We start from the raw sequence: 22,463 nt of genomic DNA on the forward strand, positions 1-22,463 counted from the left end.
GTACCTCCTCGCTACTCGGCAACGGGAGCTCTAGCGTGGTAAATCATTCAAAACTCAAACAGTCTAAAATATCGGTTTTTAATCTTTTTTTTCTTTTCTTTTTTTTTTTTAAACAAAACAGTCTGACAGGTTACACGTCAACCTATATAATGATGTATAAAAATGTAAGAAGAATCTCAAGACAAAGCAGACCTTTTGATGGATGTTCTTTGGCTGCAGAAGCCTGCTGTGGGGAGACACTGGAAAAAGAGGCTGAAAAATACACCGACTGCATCTCTCAAGCATGTCTTCAACAAAAAGCAGAATGATCTCCAAAATGAGATACTAATATATTTACCTCTTGCAATGACTTACAGCATTTTAGTTTTCCAGTGATTGTTTTTTGACTTGAATTAAAGAAGCAAGTGTTATCGATAAAGCAGAGGAATTCATTTGCAAAATAAACAAAATGCTTACACTGATGAATATGGCCCTAATAAATGAATAAACCTAATCTCATATGGTAACACTGACCCAACAACAGAACAACTCATTCTGAAACCCTCCAACAAGCTGCTGCACATCTATCCAATGCAGAACAGTGGATTTTGGGGGGGGCATACCCTGAGTGTACAAAGAAGTTTCACGTAAACGTTTGTTCCAGTAATCAAACAGAAAAAGAATTGAGCGCCTGAGTCAAATTGTCACAATAACTTACATTATCCATGACTAACTTTGCATAGGCAGCACAAATAAACCATTGTGAACTCTTGATGAGAAAACTGGGATTACGATGCCTACAATTTTATTAGTCTCTCCAACAAGCTTAAACTAAATTAGTCATTTTACCCAAGTCAAATAATTCTTTTTTTTAACGTATACAAGCCTTATACAGATTCTTGAAAACATTTTTTGGGAGAATAGATAATTTACGAAACAACCACTAGAGTGTTTGCTTGTAAACGTTTGGCGTCTTAAAAAAAAAAAAAAAAAAAGAAACTGTCTCATACAAGGTGAAAAGCCCCAATATTCTGTTCAGAAAGAGATGTAAACCTAACAGGCATAACCTGATATGTTCAAATTAATTAATTACAACAGAGAAAATGTGCCAAACTAAACAGCAAATCCAAGCGAGAACAAAAAGAAAGGTTAATAATAATAATGCGGTACACTTCTATATAAAATAAACATTTGCAGCAGCATGTCTCTTGTTGAGTTTATCCTCTTCAAATCTGAACTGAGTAGAAAACAAAGGCCCAATGAAGCCCAGAGGTACTCGTAGCCGAGGTGAAGCAAGATTGTAAAAGGAAAGACATTTTCATCGCCATGTTTGATAAAGGAAATTAAAACCAAACAATAGCTGTTTGTTGCATGAAGGAAAACATGACAAACAATGTTCTACTGAAGCCTTCCCTCCACTTCTTATTCTCTGTGAGTAATACCTGACAAACCACATTCTGTCAACAAAGACCAACAGTTACTGGTCTACAAATGAAAAGCATATCTCTGGATTCAAAATCAAGCACATCGAAAGATCACTGAAAGCCTGCATGTGCAGTGCACAGAGAAATCTTTCCTTGGATCATCGGGTTTCCTGTAAACATTCAAAACAGGGAATTACAATTAGAAGCACAATAACATAAGATGATGTGTTGTACAATGACAACTCTTGAGCTTAATCAGTCAACTGTAGTACAAGAAGCACGTGAAAGAAATACATGTGTTTTTATGTTTTGACAGTCCCTCAGGATCCCAGTGCAGGCTTTACAGGAAGCTTAGCAGGAAAAATCCTGTCCAAACTAAGCGAAGGCATTTATCAATTAATGCTCTGAATACAAGTGTCCTCACAGGTAGAAACCTCATTAGATGCTGGTTGGAGTCAATTTGATGAGTCTAGGAAGCAGTGACTCCTTCCCACTCCACCAAGTACTGCACCTTGCCGTCCAGCGTGACCCGTCTGGCCAGGACTTTATATTTTTCTCCACACGCCAGACGCCCCGCTGCTCCAAAGTAGCTGCTGATGGAGCTCTTAAGGTGGGAAAGCTGGCTGTTGGGGTCCATGCCGTGAACTATGTCTGACGAGTGAAGGCCAGGGAGGGTGCTCAGCAGCTCTTCAGCTGAGGGATTTGTGTCGGCGTGGCTGGGAGGAGGGATCTCTGGATTGGGGGGTTGGAGGGCCCGTCGTGGTCGGCCACGTTTTCTCTTTAGAGGTGGAGGGGAGGCGGGCATGATGGAGGCTGTTGTTCGCTGCTTGCTGGAGCTATAGAGGCTGGAGAAGGGGAGAAAGATTAAAAACCCACATCAGATCAATACAGAAAACGTTTGAAGCAAGCCTGTGAGCTAAACGTGAATGCCAGGCATGTTAGATAAGATAAAGGTTTTCAATTCATAATATTGATGTGCAAATCATACATTTCTGCACATTTGTTAGGCTGCAAAAAGATTCAATTTTTTTTAAGCATCAGTGCATTTTGTTCATGTCTCATTTATCAGATGAACAAAACTTATCCAGTAATGAGGTTATCCATTTATCATAAATGTATCTTTATTCAACTTAAGGTTGGACAAATGCAGGGTATATGAACAGGTTACCAGTCCATCACAGGTCAAATTCACACCAATTAGCCTCCAATGCATATTTTGTGACTGTGAAAGAAACCAGAGCACACAAAGAAAAACCCACGCAAGCACAGAGATACCAGGAAAACTCATTCTACTAAGGCCTTCCAGCTTAATCTGGAATCAAACCGAGGACGTTCTCACTATAAGGCATATGCTCACCACTACACCAAAACGGATAATATCTGGTCTTACTGCTAGTTTTTAAAACCCTTCAGATGGGGATTGAACAGGGAACATTAAACACAAATCGGCCAAACAAAGATGATTTCATCACTAAACGCAAATGTGACCACCTACAGTTAAAATACACCCCTTTATTATTTCTATGACTTCTGTAGTAGTGAGATACACAATGTGGGATTCCCTTGTTGCTATTCTGAGGGTACATGTGATATATCGCGTATGAAATTTCTTGACAGGTGTTCTTTTAATTCTTCTGGACAAAATATATTTCTGACTTTGCTTTCTTCATCTGCTGAGCAACAAACAAGCAGAAGATCCACTGAAGTCAAACCTTGGTCTTTTTCTGGCTTGCTGTTTGCATGAAGGCATTTCTTAATAAAGTGTGACATTGTAAAGCAAGTTGACGTGGCCACCGTGACAATGTTTCAGCCTCTCAGTAGGCATACCTAGACTGTCTTGAAATGCTAGTTGAGGTAGTTTCTGAGGTGCTCAGGGTTCCTATGGAGTCCACATCGGAAGTCTGCAAGGGCAACAGACACCTCTCACTCCTGGTGTGGCAGCCACAGTAAAATGGAAAGGAGACAAGAGAGGAAGCAATATTATGTACAGGAAAAGAAACTTTGAAAGTTTGGACTGTTTTCAAAAGGAAATGCTTAATAAAATGAACGCAATGTGATCGATCACAGTCTCTACTTCACGGAGTACAACGGTCAGGACGTAACAACCTGATTCAACTGTGTACTTACTTGATAGAGGTCAACTGATCGAATGTACAGGACTCCAGTGGGAGAGGAATTCTCATTTCCTGTCAAAACAAAAAATGATCAGCATGTTTCAATCGACTCTGACACAAGCTCAACATATACAGTAAGAGAACAGAGTTTTCTCACAAGAGTAGCTGAACCTCTGAGCTGACACCTATACAAAATACCAACGCAAAGTGCACCCACCCCCCTCAAAACTATGTACACTCCGAGGTCACGCCCACTAGAACACACACGACAAAACACACACACACACATACACACACACACACACCTGGGACAAAGGCTCACTGGAACGTTGTGGTTTAGGCAGAACCTCCAGAGAACGCACTCCTTGCTTCCTGTTTTTCTTCTTTTTCTTCTTCTTCTTCTCTGTGCCATTGGTTAAAGTACTGGAAGCCCTAGGGCAACAATACCAGCATTTCAAAACAGTTTCACATGCGGTGACTGTTGTGTGACTGAAAAACGGTTATAGTGTTTTTTAAAGCATGAAGTTAAAACAACTCGGGTACAAAGTTGAGGTTGCATCGACATGCTCATTTCTACCAATTCTTAACATTGATGTTTAAAAGAAATTATTACCAGCTTGTGAGAGGTGAAACAATCTGATCATGTGACATGTAAGTTAGTGACGGAATATACCTTTTAACATGGAATATTAAAAACCATCACGATAACAGGAAGGCTACTTGATTTTAAAGCTCGAGTTTGTCGTTAAGAATTCATAAAACATTGGCATCAATAATCAGTTTTGCAACTTAGGACCCAAAAGCGTGACGCCAGTTTTAGCAGCAACCTTTAATCAAAAATTTAAAAAAAAACAATGTATTTATTTGTAGGATGCACGGTGGTCCAATGAAGAATGCCTTCAAAAAAAAAGATAAAAATTTAATGTCAAGGAGCTTAAACTCATGCCTCATGCCACCCAGGCCTTTGGTGGGTTTGCATCCTTTGATGGTGATTTCATGTGAAGCTTTCTCCATCATTCTGCCAGCTGGCTCATCACAGTTGGGGGCAGAAGGAGGGAAACGGATCCTAAGGCCAAACAAGTGTTTCTTTTTCTTTACCTCCTTCCCTGACATGAACCTGAATAGGAGACAAAGAGGTAAGGACAATATTTGGTCTTTCCAAATTTTTCATTACATCCACTTCAAAACGTCGTCTGTGAACCGTCACTCATCTCACACCATAACTATAAATATTGTACTTACATGCAGCTATTGTTGTTTAGTGCTTCCAGAACACTTTTGTATCGTTCCGATCTTGGCGTCATGGCGAGCTGAAGATACATGGATCAAAAAGAAAATACATTAAATATTGCCAAAAATGCTTTTAAGATGGTTTCCTAGTTGAGGCAGGGCAGTTTTGAGTTTAGGAATAATAAACCCTTTAGGAAAGATAAATACTAACATTATCTAGTTACTATTCAATTGGAGTGGTTAATAGATTTAAGCCATAAAGATATATGTAAAAAACACAAACTTGTACCTGACAATCTGTGCCTGTATGATATAAAATGAAATATAGAGTAAAAGTATCTTTGTTTAAAAATGTATGCCACCCAAAGGTTTACAGGTAGTGCATTGCATGAAATGCGTCCTTACATCTCCCAGCTGCAGAAGCTCCCAGTTGACATTAATGTAAGCCATCAGGTCCATCTCTGAATCAAAGTACTTCTTTTTGTGAATGACACTCAGGTTATAGAGGCTCAGGTGTGTGACGTCCTTCCTGAAAAAATTTAATAAAAGACATTTTTTTCAAGACTTATTCAGAAACAAAAATGTGTTTTAGGACTGTGTTTAAAATGGTGCGGCTAAATCAGGTCATTCATCTCCAAAAAACATTAATCTCGTGCTGGTGTATTCTATATTAGATGATTTTTAACCACGGATCAAAGTTTAACATGTATTTTCACCCACCAGCTGAGAGGCAGTCTGCTGATGTACTCCGGTCCACAGTTACAAACTGAACAAACAAACACATAAAACCTGAAAAGGAAAAAAAAAAATTATATATAAATATATATACACACACACACACACACACATCAGCTGGTGTTTTTATACAATAAAATGATGCACATGAGCAATAAAGTAAACTATCACAAGCATAGTATCATTCCTGATGCTAAATTTAAGGCATTCAAGAGAAAAATCAACTACTGCTACATGTCTGCTGTAATGAAAAACCTTATTTGAAGGACAGATTGGTCAAGTATAGAGTGACTCTTCAAATTAGGTTTTTCCCCTAATAAAACAGAATTAATTTGAAAGTTGCGAAAATAAAAAAGAATGCACACACCCACAACAAATTCAGCCACAGTGGGAGGAGTCTCAGAGTCATCTTTATATGACCTACAGCTCATGTGTTCACACTCATTGTTTAGTTTAGAAGCCAGAAGAATTTTACCTATCTCCAAAGAGCATGGGCATTTGTAGGCAGTGGAGACAAGCTTCATGGAACCACTGCTGACACCTGTTACACTGCATCATCTTCAGGTACCAACTAGAGGTAATTAGATGGTGACAGATTAGCTCAGCCATCAGATTCTTTTCTTGAACCACAGTTGCTGATGTACAGTGTTACTCACTCGCCAGGACCACCACAGTAGCAGTAGCACTGCTGAAGATTAGTCTTGTGGCCCTGATCCCACACCAGTTCCTCCAGGTTGTATGGGAAAGACAGATGGTAATCTGTGTGCTCCTCCTCCTGCTCTTGCTTCAGAAAGGCTTTAGCAGATGCTCCCCTTCTGTGTGCACTCCCCCTCTGTAAGCACCAGATACACAACCTTGTTTTTCAAAATACACAAGATGTTAATGATTTGTAGTGTCGCTTTTCCGTAATTTAATTTAAGAACCATTTTTAATGCAAAGAAATTGCCATTTAAGCCAGGTGTCTCAAAGTGTGTAAAGATAAGTCCCCTTTAAAGAGCTTAAACCAGATTGTGCCCCCCAGTACAAGCTCCATAGATAAAAGTAGCATTTCTTGTGCGAGTAACTTGTTGTTCCTTTTAACATAACTTTCATATTACAGCATATTGTACAAGTCTAATTTATCTTCATTATACTTGCCACCAATACTGTAATAATAGTAGTTTAACCCTACATTTATTTTAGTAAATAAAATTCATTTATATAGCAGTATTCACAGATTAAAACTCCAAAGTGCTTCATAATAAGAAGAATTAAAGACAATACAACGTAAAAACTAAGTTAAGTAAAATTTCTCTGTATAAAAATGCGTCCACTGCTTTTTTAAAGAGTTTGTGCAGTCTGCGTCAGTCTATTTTTAATCAGAATTAAATGAAAACAAATCCTGCAGGGATAAAGCTGATCCTAGCATTTCTCCTGCTGCTGCAACCGAGGTAATCTTAGCACAAGTTGGAACACAGTCTGAAACAAAACACTGATTTATGCTCAAAACAAAAGATGTACCTTGGATATGGAGGGGAGCTCACATTCCGAGCAAAGCCATTTGTCATCCGAGTCAATGACAGCAGCATCGATGATGGGAGTGTGACACAGCTGATGATAGCCTGAATGATGAACACATTTACACACAAAGTTCATTTATAATAGAACATAGTAGAATAGTTTTGTGTTACGAGAAGCTGAGTCATTCAACTATACCCTGTCCACACTTGTCACAGATGACAATCTCATTGGGTTCCTCTGAAGTTTCATCCTGACATATGGAGCACACGATGTCATCCTCATCCTCGTCCTCATCATCTTCATCCCCTAAGGAAAAAAAAAACATTTCAGTCAAACAGCTAACCTCATGAAAGGACAAACACTCATCAATCACCTGAATATTTAAGAAAAATGTTATTTGATCAAGATGATGTTTGATAATGTAAATGGTTTGAGCTCCTTATAGTGAGAATTTCCCCACTTTAGGTTCAGGGTGGGATTGAAAACTACTTTGTGTGGAGTTTGCATGTCCCCTGTGCTTGAGTGGGATTTCTCTGGGTCTGGTTTCCTCCCAGTCCAGAAACATCAATTTGAGTTGATATGTGTGAATGTGAGCACGTATGACTGTATCCATGTTTGCCCTGTGACTCCAGCCTGTACCGAGCCTTCACCCATACTCAGTTGGGACGTCTACAATGAACCGCGAGCAGGAGCAGGATAAAGCAGTGTAGAAGATGGATGGAGGAGAACAGCGGCTTTAATTGACAACAACTGTCACTGTTAGATGTTGTCTAACAGGGCAAGAGATCACCAGCAAGTGCAAAGTCATTGTCCAGTAGCAAGCGATTAGCATGTGATATGTGCACATGCAGTTCATATTTGCATTTTGACTGACAGCTCTGAAAGAAAACGGACCCCAGCCTCTGTGAGTATCTTCTCCAGTCCAGTCATCTTTACAAGTGGACAGTGCACTGCTACTGTACTGATACACCGAGCAGTTAACTGTCAGCGTCAAGGACAAAGAGATAACAGACGACCGGAGACAGGGTATGAAAAGCATGACACCAATTTAACAAGACATGAAACATCGCAATAAAGTTTTAAAAAAAAAACTACTTTAAACTGAAGATGCTCAATAAAAACTTAATAAAACTGCACTGCAGGTGTGTATTTCCAGATTTCAAGCAAGTTGTATTATATGCATTTGTTGCATCTGAAAGAACTAACCTGTTTGAATGTCTTTCCAAAGAACCCAAGACTTTGACCGATCCTCAAAAACAACAAAACATCGCTGCTTGTCCCGATCTATCTGGAAAATAAAGAAATATGTAGTTGTTTAAAAACTCAGCATTGGATGTTTGCATAGTGACCTCACAGCTTCAGGAAGAAGATAATGTTGGCATTAAAGAGAACTACTAAAAGTAAGACATAAGAACAGATTTTGCACATAATATTTAACTTAATGAAGCTCGGCGTCAATCAATACAAGTAAAACAGTGTAGTCAATAATAATATATCTGGAGCTGTAAACAAACTTAGTCTACAAACTGTATGATTTTTTTTTATATTATATTATAATGGAACCATAAAGTACAGCTCAAAGTTATTCACAAGGAAAAAGAGGCGAACCTAAGTCAATAAACCCGAAAGAGAAATTATAAAAAGTGGTAAAATTGTAAAAGTTGCAAAAAGCTTAAAAGGCACAAATCGGATTGTCAAATGAAATCCAGGCTACTTTCAAATGTGGTCCGATACATCGAATAAATACATTTTAGCAAGGATGACACTTTATCAATTTGTATATTCCAATATGCTCCCACTGTAATAAAAACAGCACAACGGGTTAATCCCTCACACTAACCTTTGTGATTGTCCCCAAGTAGAACAAGCCATCTGACCACCTGGCCAAGACGTCCTGTCCCTCCGCAAACCTGTCCGCCATGTCCTCGCCATACTCTCCCCGAGCAGAGAGGCTCGTGGGAGACAGGGACTCATCCTGCTGCCTCCGCTGCAGGTGACCTCTGAGATGGACGGACAGGTGATCCACTACCCCTGAGTCTCTGCAAAACAGATACTGGCATTTACTGTAATGAACAATTCTTTTTTGCATCACTGTCCGCATTTTCTCATCTCTCGGCCGCTTGAAGTGTAATAGTGAATAATTCAGTATGCATATGACTCATTAGAGCTACCTCCTCCAATCGGGTTTATAAATATTTGTGCAAGTTTGACATGCAGTTTGTCAAATGTGCTCACAAACTCTGTGGGTCGGTGTGTGATTTGTGTGTACACTGGAATATCGACCACTCCGGTTCACACCAATGACCCATTCAAGGTTACAGGGTCCTCTCCACAGAAAGCGTTGTAAACAATGTTTCAATGCTGAACCAGCTCACAAACTAGCTGTATCATCTATAATACTAAAATTCTGTTTGGTAGACTGAGATGGGGGATTACTCTGTCTATTCGGAGGGATTATTATGAAATCAACCATTAAATTACAAAGTATTTCAAGGCCACCATTTCCACGCCACAAAACAAAGACTAGAATGTGCACGCAGACATGGGGCACTTTTTCTTCTTCTGTGCAGACTGATAGTCGCTGTTTCTGTAAATGGTGTGCACTGATGTTTTGAATAATCAACTTTGATGACATTATCTTAACAGAATATCATGTCTGAAATTGTTTAAATAGCTGCAGACTTGTGGAGCATGTGTACTTTTTATTTGGAAGAAACAAGTGAGTGACTGGGCAATTAAACATGTTTTAAAAAGATTGGCCTGAAATGCAGACACTTTTGTTGTGCAGCCAAAAGACAAAGTGGGGGTCTTTTTGGCTGTCCCGTTCTACTGGGGTCACCGCAGGACGTCATTGCAACTTGCACTGTAAAATTGGATAAATTTAAACCACAACTGCTGCACCCTGGTCTCTCAGACTCAAGGTCGAGAATTATCTCCATGTGCCACCAAGCGGGGTCTTATGAAGACTAAAGAAATTGTGAAAATCTGCTAGGTGGGCAGACACGTATGCACCAAGTATTAGCCAGATTTCCAAAATAAAAAAAAGCCTGCACTCATAAAAGCAAGACATATTGATTTATGACCAGTGGATATAATTTTTATTTTACTATCGCATAGAGCAAGGTGGTAAACGAGGTATAAAAAAACCTGGCAGGATGGACACTTAAATAATATTTTTAGGGCAAAAGCATGTGTGCAGAGATCCCATCAATGATAAACCTTATGTAGACATGAGGGTGTATTTTTGTATGTGTGTAGTACTAATGAGGAATCTACACAAAAGAAACAGTGGACACAAAGAGTGGAAGATGCCGTTTCCCCTCCAGTTGCTCCACACAACAGGTGATTATCCTCATAATTAGTACTAATTGGTAATTAACCACACATGCAGCCACTCGGCCAAAGCTGACCAACAAAATCAGTGAACTCTGATTTCAAACAAAATTAAATGCAAATGTGGAACAAGGAGCGTAATGTTTAGCTGAACTCAATCCAAGTATATGCGTAATTTTCTCTGTCGGTTCGGGGTCCCTTTGTTCGGATAAGGAGGCGAAACGGTCAGAAGCAGCTCCCGCAGAAGCTCAAGGGGCATTTTGGTGCAACACCGCATGCTAAGTTGACTTATAGGCGGAGTAGCGGAGCGGCCGGGCCGGGCTGCTAGCGGGTATAGTCCCGGTGCGGAGCCGCACAGCCGGCCGGGTCGCCGAAACGTCGGACCCGTCCCACACGTCCCCCCCACCCCAGACGGAGGAAAACATGACAACAATACCTCATTCGGTCTCCTCCGCGTCTACAACCCGCTGGGACGATATAAAAAAAACAACACACACACTGGACGTGAGCACCCGTGTAATCCCGCTGCTCCGGCCGCAGGACCTATCCTCGGAGTGCGGGCGTGAAAGTTGCGGGACTGCTGCTTTCTTCAGAAAATAACAAACGGCTCGTTTTCCCCCAGCACGTTCGCCATTTTGGTTTCCCGCTGATGAGGGGAGTGCATTATGGGAAGAAACTGCTGCTGCTGCTGCTGCTTCACCTCGCTTTTTTCCAACATTTGAAATTGTAGGCAGGGCATTCTCTCTGCACAAGCATATCCGCCCATTTAAAGCACCATTAAGTGTCTTTATTTTGGTCTACTGGGTTTTTTCGCCCTCCTTCAGAAGTCTTCGCTTGCATGGCGCTGCGGATTAAAACCAATCTAATTAGATCAAATTAGAGTTTCCTGAAACGTAAAGACATTCAAGATAAACCTGTTCGAATTGTCGCCACTCGTGCGTAAGATGTTGCATAACTACAAAAAACATATTGCAATTGTTGGCCATGTCAGAAATACACTATATTGTGACAAAGATGTGATAAAATACTCACTGAGTCTTTATTACCCACAAGTGATTCATTACAACAGGTCTGACATGCATTCTTCTTTCACAGAGGTTTAATTCTGTTCCAGATTATGAGAAAGCATCTGTTTTTCTCTCTAAAAGATGCATCAGTTTAGTCTAGTCAAAAATAAATAGATATAGAGATACCCAATTTGCATCTGTCCTTGTGGACTCTGCATGTTCTTTCCATGCATGTGTAGGTTTCCCCCCAACGGTCCAGAAACATGCATTTAAAACTAATGCTGCAGTCAGAGTCCTCACCATCACAAAGATGAGCACGTTACATCTGTGCTTAAATCCCTGCCCTGCTTGCCTGTGTGGCAAAGGATCGATTTCAAAATCTTACTTGTCAATAAGAATTTGAATCGTCTTGGGCCTAAATATATCTCAGATTTATAATATTTAATATCCAGACTCCTCAGGTCCTCAGGAAGAAGTTTAGTGTTTCCAGAGTCAGAAACAAGCAAGTTGAAGCAGTTTTTGATACACTCCTCACCTGCTGAACAAACTTCCTGAACACCCACACTCACTTCTTTTCAAACAGGCATGAAAACACAATTATTCCCTCGGGCTTTCCAATAAACACTAGATTTAACTTATTTTATTATCTCTATAGTGTTCACTTTATTGGATTTCGTCTTACTTTCTCGCTTTGATTTGAAGTATTTCGTAATGTTAATTGATTAATATTAAGATTGTTAATCATCTTGTTTTAATGTATATCTTTTATTTCTCTGTAAAGCTGTGAATTGCCTTGTGTCTGAATGGTGCTATATAAAGACATTTGCTTTACCTTGCCTTCTGTAATTGGTGAACTCCCTGTGGATGTGAGTGCAACTGTTAGTCCCTCTGTGTTTGCCATGTGATGAACTCATGACCTGTCTAGGCTGTGCCCTGCCTATGTGGAATTGGCTTCAGCTCCCCCGCGTCCTTGTTTATAATGAATGGACAAAAGAGTTGACATGGGACAAACAGGATTCAACAAAATTATAAGTACATGGGAAAGCTGATAATACCATGCCTAAAGTTGCTGCTTTGACCCTGAAACCCCCCTTTTCTAAAGTGAGAGGGCATGTTGAGTACGAAAAATGTCGAAGTCCTATTTATGGGAGAGGAAAGGAAACGCAATCATACCATTGGCATTTGCAATGTGTGAATATTGAAGAGTGAAAGAGCTTTTTCGTAAAGTGTCTCAGCACCACAGGAGATCCTTCCTTCATGTGACAATAAGACTAACTCCTCCCTTTAAATTGTGTTTATTGTGGGGGGTTTTTGCTTGGCCCTCTAGATATTAACTTTCAATATTACCTATTTAACTTTACTCTGCAATATTAATAATTCAATGTCTATCCTATGTCTGTGTTATTTTCTGTGTGTCGCTATCACAAGAATTTCCCCCTGGGATTGAACAGTAAATGGTAAATGGATTTCACTTATATGGCACTTTTCAACTTGTGTGAGCAGCCCCAAAGCACTTTACGTCATTTATCACATTCACCCATTCACACACACATTCACACACCAATGGAGGCTGCGGTCATGCGAGGCGTTGTCACTCCAATGGGAGCATTTTGGGGTTCAGTGTCTTGCCCAAAGACACTTCGGCATGTGGACAGATGGAAATGAAAATCGAACCTGCAACATTCTGATTGCGAGACGATCGCTCTACCAACCAAGCCATGCCCCCCATTAATTCATTGATAAAGTATTTCTATTATATTCTATTGTAATATCTTGTAAGCATGTGTGAAATGTTGTCATTTTTTCAACAAACAGGAAACTATAACATCTGCAAAGACACACTCAAAAATATTTGTAGATTTACAAATGTCATAATCTAAATTATATTCATACTTAAAGATTCTTTTAATTTGACGAGCAAATTACAGAATTTTTCACTGTTGATAAATATGTATTTAAATGACCAAAAAGCCCTGATGAACTGTGACCACATAACATGGTGTGGCCACACAAAACTTAGAATAGTTTTCCCTTTGGAAAAGACACAATTAAAGTAATACCACACTATGCACCATGTTATGTGGTATTACTTTAATTGTGTCTTTTCCAAAGGGAAAACTATTCTAAGTTTTGTGTGGCCACCATTTCACACTGAAAGTGGGGCCCCTGCTGGAAATCCTCATGGGGTTCAATCTTCAGGCCACAGTCACCTTACATGGGCCCCAAATTTGATGAGTGGAAATTAAAATGGTGAAATGTCTAAGTCAGCTTAACGTCCTCCCCCTGATCCACAAAGCCCTCCAAAGCCAAGCCCCAGCATACTTCAGAGACCTGCTCCACCGACACACTCCCTCCAGAAGCCTCCGTTCCTCCGATGCAAACCTTTTTTCCCTCCAGCTCAGAATCAAACACCGAACCTGGGGCAACAGAGCCTTCTCCATATGTGCCCCCACACTCTATAACTCCCTACCCCAACACATCAGTGACTGCACCGACCTAAACACTTTCAAATCCCTCATCAAGACCGACCTGTTCACACCCCCCTTTAATGCATAGTACGAATATATTTCTGTGATGTATTTTTGAGACTTGTTTATATGACGTTCCTCTAATTTAATGTTTGCTGATTATACAATGTGTCTACGTAAAGTGTCTTGTAGTAAATGTATTATTGTTATTATTGTTAGTATTGTTATTCTTCTTCTTCTTCTTCTTCTTCTTCTTCTTCTTCTTCTTCTTCTTCTTATTATTATTATTATTATTATTATTATTATTATTATTATTATAGAAACCAAATATTCCCCAAACTATTGGAGTAAAATTTGTAAATTGGTTGTACAACCAGCCCAACAAGAGATATACAACATGGTTAGAATATTGTCTCTGTCCACTACCCTGTTGCCTACTGTAAAATATTAGAAAAACATCTGATATTTATTGACAAACAAAACAATGGGTGTGTTTCAGCATTAATGTTGCTGCTAAAACTGAACCCTATTTGATTTTTTTAAGCAGACTATTTTTAATCTATAACCCTAAGTATAAGATTCATTCTCGTGAACTTTGCATACAAAAAGGAATAAGCAACATTTTAAATCACCGTTTTAGTCTTCACAATGTATTCTCTCTGCGATCTTCCGGGACCAATTATGACCTGACACCGCTAGATGGTGCAATGAGACAATATTGATATGCTTTCCTCAGTAAACATTGATGCAGATTAGTCTATAACAACCAAGCAAAAATTACAAATAAAATCGAGTGAAATGTTTATTTTTGTGCTTAGAAATGATTTACAATTGGATATTTCCATCAAAGTTCCCCAGAGATGAATGAGAGCCAAACCAGTTTTCTCTGGAGGCTGATTTCAGAGAGTTTGTTAAGAATGAAAAGTGGGATCGGTTCTGTATTCCTCAGGTTGTTTATTTGTCAACAGGGTTAAGGCGTTACACTTTATGGTCATGTAGACTCCATGTTACCCCACTGAAAGGCCACACCCTTAATCCTACAATTTTTAAATACCTTAAATGTCAAATAATTGAAAGTTTTATTTTTTACTGGAACTTTGACTGTGCTTTACATTTTTGGAATTCTCTGAAGTTTTTGTAAAGCTTCACGTCATTGTTGTTCTGTTTAAAAAAACAAATGTGAAAAATGTTTTCTATCAGTCAGAGAAGTTAAAAAAGGATGTGACTTCTTTTCCCTTAGGATTGTATTCTTATGACCAATTCAATAAAGACCCAGAGAGGAGCAGTAACAGAAAAGTGTCTAACTTATATTTAAGTATGTGGCACAGAATTGAATGACCATGGAGTAATTATCATTTTTATTGGCCCTACATTGAGTTCTAAAAAGAAGGTTTGAACAAGCTCAAAACTTCCTGAACAATTGGAGTTTCCAATTATCGTGTTTGCATTGACCCCCACTTTACCACACCATTATTTTCACAACATGTCCTGAAGGCTCAATTAAAACGAGGTTAATCAAAGAAAAGGGGTTGCAGCTGGTCACCAAAATCAATCGAACTGGAGGTATTGCAAGTGTCTGCTGGAATTTCAGACATTTCAGCCAAATACTTCACTTCTTTTTCCCACAATATATATCTTTTCATTTTCTTTTCACCCCTTCTCCAATAAACAATCATGGACAGCATTACGTTTACTGACTTGCATGTATATATTTATTCACCTAGACGACCCATGATTCCACCAAGACCTGGTCATTCAGCAATGAGTAATAAGTTCAGGTTAGAGTAAAGGAGTAAAGATAAGGATGTGTCTCAGAGACGCTCATAATTACCACATATGTATCAACTTCATGTATAGTTCCCAAGTGATGTATTTCAGTTGTTCAAGTCCAGTGCCTGGAAAGTTCCCTTGTCCATACTGTATTTTCAATGCAGGAGGTTCCATACTCATCCAACAAGGTGCAATAGCTCTCCTATCCTCGAGGGGTCCAAAGTCCAGAACTTTATAGAGTTTTGTAAAATGTTTTGGGGGTATATTGCAAGCACACATAGTTTAGCATACAGGCTATTATGGCATGAAACATGTCCGACAAACATTGTATAACCTCTTTTCCCAAATAGTTGGACTCTCTCACATTCCCATAGGTGACGTAATGATATACCCTTCGCCTTTACACATTTATTGCATACATCCGGGGTGTTGGCAGACACATGGTGGAGTTCAACAGGAGTCATATACATTCTTATCAACCATTTGTCTTGCAATAAACGAGACCTTGTGTTTATCGTTTGTTTTTATTCCTTTAGAAATTACTTCACCTTTATTGAGTGACCATTTAGGAAGAAAAAAATAGGACAACACTGCTTTATGCTATAACACTTGACAATGTCATCCAGCCTGAAAGGTGACGATTACATTGTTGGTGAAAAGACAATTCACATGTTATAATCATACTTTATGTGTCATATTATCTCTAATGTGCTTTTAATGGTTTCTTTTCTTTAAGACCAGGCAAGCCGATCCCACCAATTTTGGGTAAAAGTGGTAAGGCGGCATACTTAAAAAATAAACAAATAAAAATCTGGTAAAACATTTGTTGCTACAGTAAATGGCTACTTGTTATTAAATAGTTCCACTCATGTACTTCGTGCTGGTTTTTGCTTGCAGGGAATTAATGACCGGAAGTTGTATTATCACTTCACTTAACACCAAATGACTTTTATTGTGACAGATGTTGTTCGACATTCTGATTGTTAACTTGACCGGGTTATTATCATTTAGTTCAAAGAACATCAGTGTGCCCGTGTCGCTCCTGGGCGTTTACACCGGTGAAATAACGTGTTTAAAAGTAATTACGGTCTCGTGTCTGAAAACTTAAAAAAAAAAAAAAAAAAAAAAAAAAAAAAAAAAAAAAAAAAAAAACCCGCGTGACTGGCGGAGGGACACGCCGCGCCTGCGCTTTCAACCTACGATGTTTTTGTTTTTTTTTCTTCCAGCTTGAGGTATGTGTTGCTTTGCTTGGAAATCAGCAGCTGCTGCACGGAGCGAAGGCGCAGGCTGAGAGCAATCATATCGGAGCCATTCACACCGACGAGACCCGCCGACAGTCCGGGGACCGCAGTGCATCCCAGGCGGGTCGAGATCCGGAAGCACGCGGCGGTTCTGTGTCTGTGGTTCGGTGCGGTGCCGGTGTGGAGGACGCTCTCCGCCGCGCTGTGTGTTTGAATGATCTTCCACAGCCAGGTCCGCCGCACATTGAGATGATCTATTTTTGTGATGGCGAAGGCTCTGTTTCCACGGGCCTGGGTGAAAAAGTCCTTCTACTTCCAGGTAAAATTCATCTCTGTTATCACACGCTATGTGAAGCAGATTGCGGCGATATGTCAGATGAAATGTACATCTATGTAGATGTGTGTGTGTAATGGGGTGGTCGACGTGGTGTCACATCGGACTCGCAGCTGGCAGCAGACATGTCCCTCCTCGGAGCTCCTGGTGGCTCAATCCCCTTTAAATACCTGATGAATGCTTTTCAACCGATGGGATTGACCCATATTGCTCTATGTAGGCCTACCATCAACCGGATGAACTGGTAATACATGCCAGGTCTTTAAAACGAGTGTGTCTTTGAATCATTTCATCTTTCTTCTTTCAAACTATTGCCCTTTAACATTTGACTTTCAAATAAAAGATGGCAAAGCTGTGGCTCACTGTTGTTTCATCACCCCGAACAGTGGCAGAGCAGTAATCTATGAGGCTGGATAATAATAATAAGGGCTCAACCCTCTTTTTTTGGGGTACCATTTGTCTGCTGCCAGCAACTTCCCCAGCCAAGGTGAGGCGCTTATGGGAAAAGGAGATTGCAGGATTGCATGTGTTCATTTGTTCCTGCGGTGGTTGGTTTATTTCTTCTCTGGACACAAGCTTGACCCTCTGTACGTCTGAAGTCCTCTGAAAGCTGAAACATGGAGCTCAGGAGGTGGACGCTTCTTCAACATGTGTCCACCTTGGCCTTGTGGGAGGATTAATTCAACAAGACTGGTCACAGTGATGTCATCCCAAACTCCTGCACATACTTCTCTTTTAAAGTCATACCAGATGCAGATGTGGTTTGTTTTGAGGTGAGAGAAGTCTTGGGTGTTTTTGAATATCTTCTAGATTTAGTTCTGTTTCTATTTAAGTACAGGGTTTGTGTAAAAGAAAGGTTTGGATTTATAAGCAAACAGTGACAGGCTTTTTGTAGCATTTTTATTAAAGGCGAGCACATCCTCATAATGGCACTTGGCTTACCACATCTGGACCAGCATCGGACTTAAACGTTGAGATGTTTAGATCCATTGTAGCACTCTGTGTCTTATGTTGTACCGTGTTCCACATGGTTACTGAGATACATTCGGACAATAAATGCCTTTTAAATGTGTTTCCACCACATTTGAGGGGATTAGAGGTTCTAAGTTATCCGGTTTACTGCATACTCCAGCGATATCTTTTGGAAAATCCAAATCTGATCGTTAAAATGGCTTTAGAGTATCGATGCATGATGGAAGCACCCGTTTTAAGAAAGCCACATGATCGCCAGTCAATTATGACAGTATTACTCTGCAATGTCATCAACGGTTGTATGCACAGCAGGTTCGGTTACTAACGTCTCAGTTTGTGTAACTCGTGACGGCTCCGTCCTCAGGAATCCTGTAGGCTTTTGGAGACACCGTAGACAGTGTGAAGATGAGATACTGCGGGTCTTTTGTCATGAAGACCTTGATACCTCATGAGGGTTGGTGCAGGGTAACTGAATCATACTGTTGACAGGCGTGACCCTACAGTTTGAGCAATGGGGTTTTTTCCTATTAGGCTTCTCGCACATCTGACATTTTGTCTGTCTGCACTCTTCATCACCAGCCTGTAGATTTGTCAGTATCATGCAATACTTCATATTTTCCTTTGCGCAGTCATTGTCAAAACAGACACCCCGTACGAGTTTCCTAAGAGAAGACATTATCAGAGCAGAGAGATTAATGAGGGACTAAGCTCTTCGCTGCTCGGGTTTCACTTCTTTAACTTGGAGGCAGCATCATGTGCCGAGACACACGCACACATGATTCACCGCCGCTCGCCTGTGACTGCCACCGTATTGTTTCTGTCATTTACACACACATCGGCCTACAAACAAAACAACAACACACAAACACATCGAAGGGTTCGGATGTGACAGTTGTTCCCTGTGATCACTGACTCCTCGCTCGAGGGGCGGCGGCGAGGGGGGGGGTGCTCACTATCTGTTGGTTCATCTCTTTGGGACTCGCATTGGGTAAAAGCACAACAGCTTTGCAAAGAAGAACACAATGCTGCTTCTGAGGCTCAAATAACCTACTGTGGTCAATAGGCCATTTGGTGAAATGCACCAAAGACAGAGGCAGGAAATTTATTGTTTTCCTATATCCTGTCTGTGTTTCTGAAGTCTTTACCTCTTTTCATTCAGTTAACTTATGTGCTCTAAATCTATACAGCTTGAATTTACAGCTGTAATTTGACTGTGACTCTGTGGATCACATTCTGCAGTTTGTGTGGAGCCAACACCGAAGGAGCTTATGTCCTGTTTACACACTACAGTAATCGCAGCACATCAAAGATTTAAAAAAAAAAAAAAAAAGGCCAAAGACTTGATTCTTGCCACACTGGCTGCATATTTTGTTAGGATTTGGAAGCAGTGCTGAGGCTGACTGAGCGACGCAGCACGCTGCCAAAATACACACAACATGAGCAGTTCCTGCCTTGAGATCAAAGTGAGAACCGAAATGATTTTATCCTCCCAAGTAAAGTGGGAGTCCTCAGAGAAAAACTAACTGCAGTTTTGTTTTAGTGAAAATTGAGTGTTGTGGCTGGCGCGGGGAGTTTGACCTAAATTCTTTTCAATGCTTTACTTTACAAAATTGTTTTACTTCTTAGCTGGATTTGTTTTTCACATTTGCTACTCTACACTACTGAAAAGATCACTTAATCATGTTCTCAATAAAAAAATAAATGAAATAAAAAAGCCAACCATCCCCAGTCGACCATGGATGAAACAGGATTCAACCTGCACTGGTCTGTTTGTCACAAGGCTCCTCTACATACAGGCAATTTAGACAAAATACAAGTATGCACTAAAAGAACACGCAACCTCCACACTAAAAGGCCCTGCTGGACCCGGACCTCGGAGAGCCTCGCTATTTGGCCAGAATGCTAACTACACCACCATAAATCTTAAATACTCTGCTGACACCTTTACTCTTAAAGTGCTACTCACATAGTGAAACACTGAGACAGCTACCTCATTCTGGTCCTCTACGTTCTTTACTTCCCTCACTGTCTTTTCCTTTCACAGCCATTGTAAAGTTCCTTTTAGCACTTTGTTTTCTAATGTACAACAGGCACATGTAGAGCTGGGATGTTATTCAAACACCTTTCCTGTTGATTGATACTTTTTCTTCTTCTTTCTAAATGTGTACTTAATTTTCAAAGTTTTCTCCTTGGTGTTGGTTCTCGTTTAGCTGTCATGTGTCAGAGCAGACTAATGCTGGCACGTGAGGTAAATTATATTATTAGTTGTATATGGCATACCTTATCTAATATATAGTTTGGGGAAAGAAATGGCAAAAAAAAAACTATATATTGAAATTGCTCTGCAGAAAAAGTAGCTGTCGTTTGGTACGTGATATTGGGTCAGTGATGGCTGCAGTTAATCGAGTCCTCCAGGTTCAGTCCGTCAGTTATAAACAACTGTTATCTAAAAATTTAAATAATAGCTTTTAAAGAACTCTATTATGATACACATTTTATTTAAATTTTGAAAATCAGTAACTCTGTTTGAATTGATCATTCTTTATTAAATAGCTGATTATTAAACAGCTCTATGAGTGTGTTGCTGCTTGTATAAATACGGCGCTGTGCAAAGGTTTAAGGCACGTGTGAAAGAAATGCAATATTCCATCGTGCAGTACCGACAAGGGGGCGTCTGAATGGTTCCAGACCTTCTCTGTAACAGTGCACAATACTCCCATTTATATAGCCGATGTCATTAAGTACTATCTTGACTAACTTGATGGAGTCTGTTTGGAAGAGACGGAAGAATTTGGGCCAGATTACATCCACAGAAAATCTCTGGTTCAGTGTTTTTACAACAAGCCTCTGACAGAGCTCCAGTCTCCAAATGTATTTAGAGGAAATGATGCAGTTTTGGGTGCAAAGAGTGACGGCACCAAACCCCTGTGATCATTCAGTGTGCAATGAGAATGTTCTTACTTTACAACATTATGTCAATATTGTCTGACACATTTAGACAGTGGGGGACATTAGTTCAGAGACAGGCCACAATGTTTATCATTATTTTTTATTGTTAAAAGGCATGTTCTTGTTTTGGGTTGTTTTTTTTTTTTTGGCTGGAGCTCGTGCTCACCTTGACATGATGCATTCTATGTTTGTTGCTCAATACTGCAATAGTTACCAAGGAGTTACTCTGGCCATATCCAGCATTTGCAACGCTTCTAATTATTTGTTTGTTTTAGTCTTTATATTGGCTGTAGTCTGCACAGTGGTGTAGTAGTCAGCACACTTGTGTCATAGTGAGAATGTCCAGGTTGGCAGATGTATTGTACCAAGTTTACATGTTCTCTCTTTGCATGCATGCAAAGAGAGAACATGCAAACTCTGCATGCCATTTGAATTAATTCATTCAAATCAATACACAAAATTGAAGGTGTTTAATCAAACTGAAACTTTGACGTCGGCACTAAATTTTGTCATTTAGTCATTAAATTAAAAGGAACTGACACTGAAAACAAGCTTTTGCCTTGAGATTAAGATTTGAGTATTTGTATCACTGCATTCTTGTGTTTTATCAAATCTGAAAATAAGTTAGACTTGTCTAACTGCACAGTGTTTCAGAACAGGATTTCTATTTAGCTGGGTAGTGTGAGACATGTGATGTGTGCATCCTGTGACTCAGACAGTAATTGGATTTTTTTTTTAAGCATCCACAAAGTAGCATGTCACAGAGAAATAACTTCTCTTCTACCTCCAAAACATTTCTTTCCAGTCTAATGAGCTATTGTTGCACATTGCAGCATCACTGACAGCCTCTGCCATGTCATGGGACACCCCCATGAAGTTACCATGGTAACCCCATTATGTGATTGAGGTTGATTATCTTACTTGGATCAACACTGAGCGACTGAGTGCAGTCGTCTTCTTTAAAAATGTGAATAAAACATGATCAGCATGCAAAGAAATCTTGTTTTTTAACAAAAGCAACTGACAGCATTTTACATTATTGTTTTCTTTCTCTTGTTTGACGGACATGTGGGCTCTGATGATCTCGATCCATGTTTGTGTTTGTTTCTGCTCTGCCACTAAAGGCTCGCATCTCCTTTGTGCGGGTGAAGTACCTGTTCCTGACATGGCTGACGGTGCTCGTGGGGAGCTGGGTGCTCTATGTGCAGTACTCCACCTACACAGAGCTGTGCAGAGGACATGAGTGCAAGAACGCCATTGTGAGTGACTGCAATGTCGAAGTAATTTTATTCCTGTTGGGGGGGGGGGAGCACATGTTGACTTCATGACAAAATCAGATTTCTGGATAGCAACTGCAACATGTTACCACATATTTGTGAATCTCCCCGAGAAGTACATTTTCCTGTC

General features: G+C 40.0%; 2 protein-coding genes across 2 annotated transcripts in view; one reads left to right on the top strand and one right to left on the bottom strand.

Moving 5' to 3' along the window:
- Positions 1-110: 110 nt before the first annotated feature.
- Positions 111-11,031, bottom strand: mtf2 (metal response element binding transcription factor 2). Its single transcript, XM_080484747.1, has 15 exons — positions 10,752-11,031; positions 8,823-9,021; positions 8,189-8,270; positions 7,178-7,288; positions 6,983-7,083; positions 6,139-6,314; positions 5,958-6,053; positions 5,468-5,536; positions 5,153-5,276; positions 4,760-4,827; positions 4,464-4,634; positions 3,823-3,949; positions 3,531-3,589; positions 3,231-3,332; positions 111-2,248 (listed from the first exon to the last, which is right to left on the bottom strand). Exons 1-15 carry the CDS (start codon positions 10,754-10,756, stop codon positions 1,873-1,875), a joined length of 1,866 nt encoding a protein of 621 aa, XP_080340873.1. The 5' UTR covers positions 10,757-11,031; the 3' UTR covers positions 111-1,872.
- A 5,912-nt stretch (positions 11,032-16,943) lies between these two features.
- Positions 16,944-22,463, top strand: part of glmna (glomulin, FKBP associated protein a) — a 41,609-nt gene continuing 36,089 nt past the window's right edge. The window contains exons 1-2 of the mRNA XM_080464764.1: positions 16,944-17,120; positions 22,181-22,315. Coding sequence (XP_080320890.1) covers positions 17,067-17,120; positions 22,181-22,315 — 189 coding nt within the window. The 5' untranslated portion in view covers positions 16,944-17,066. The remainder of the gene's footprint in view (positions 17,121-22,180; positions 22,316-22,463) is intronic.

The sequence above is a fragment of the Lipophrys pholis genome, assembly GCF_963383615.2.
Source record: "Lipophrys pholis genome assembly, chromosome: 1".
NCBI lineage: Eukaryota > Metazoa > Chordata > Actinopteri > Blenniiformes > Blenniidae > Lipophrys > Lipophrys pholis.

Bases quoted from the DNA above. Each gene is read 5' to 3' on its own strand.
- mtf2 (XM_080484747.1), bottom strand. The intron at 6,315-6,982 runs GTACATCTTTTG...TGGTGCTTACAG, and splicing joins AGCTCCCCTCCATATCCAAG to AGGGGGAGTGCACACAGAAG. The intron at 4,828-5,152 runs GTAAGGACGCAT...ATGTATCTTCAG, and splicing joins AGCTTCTGCAGCTGGGAGAT to CTCGCCATGACGCCAAGATC.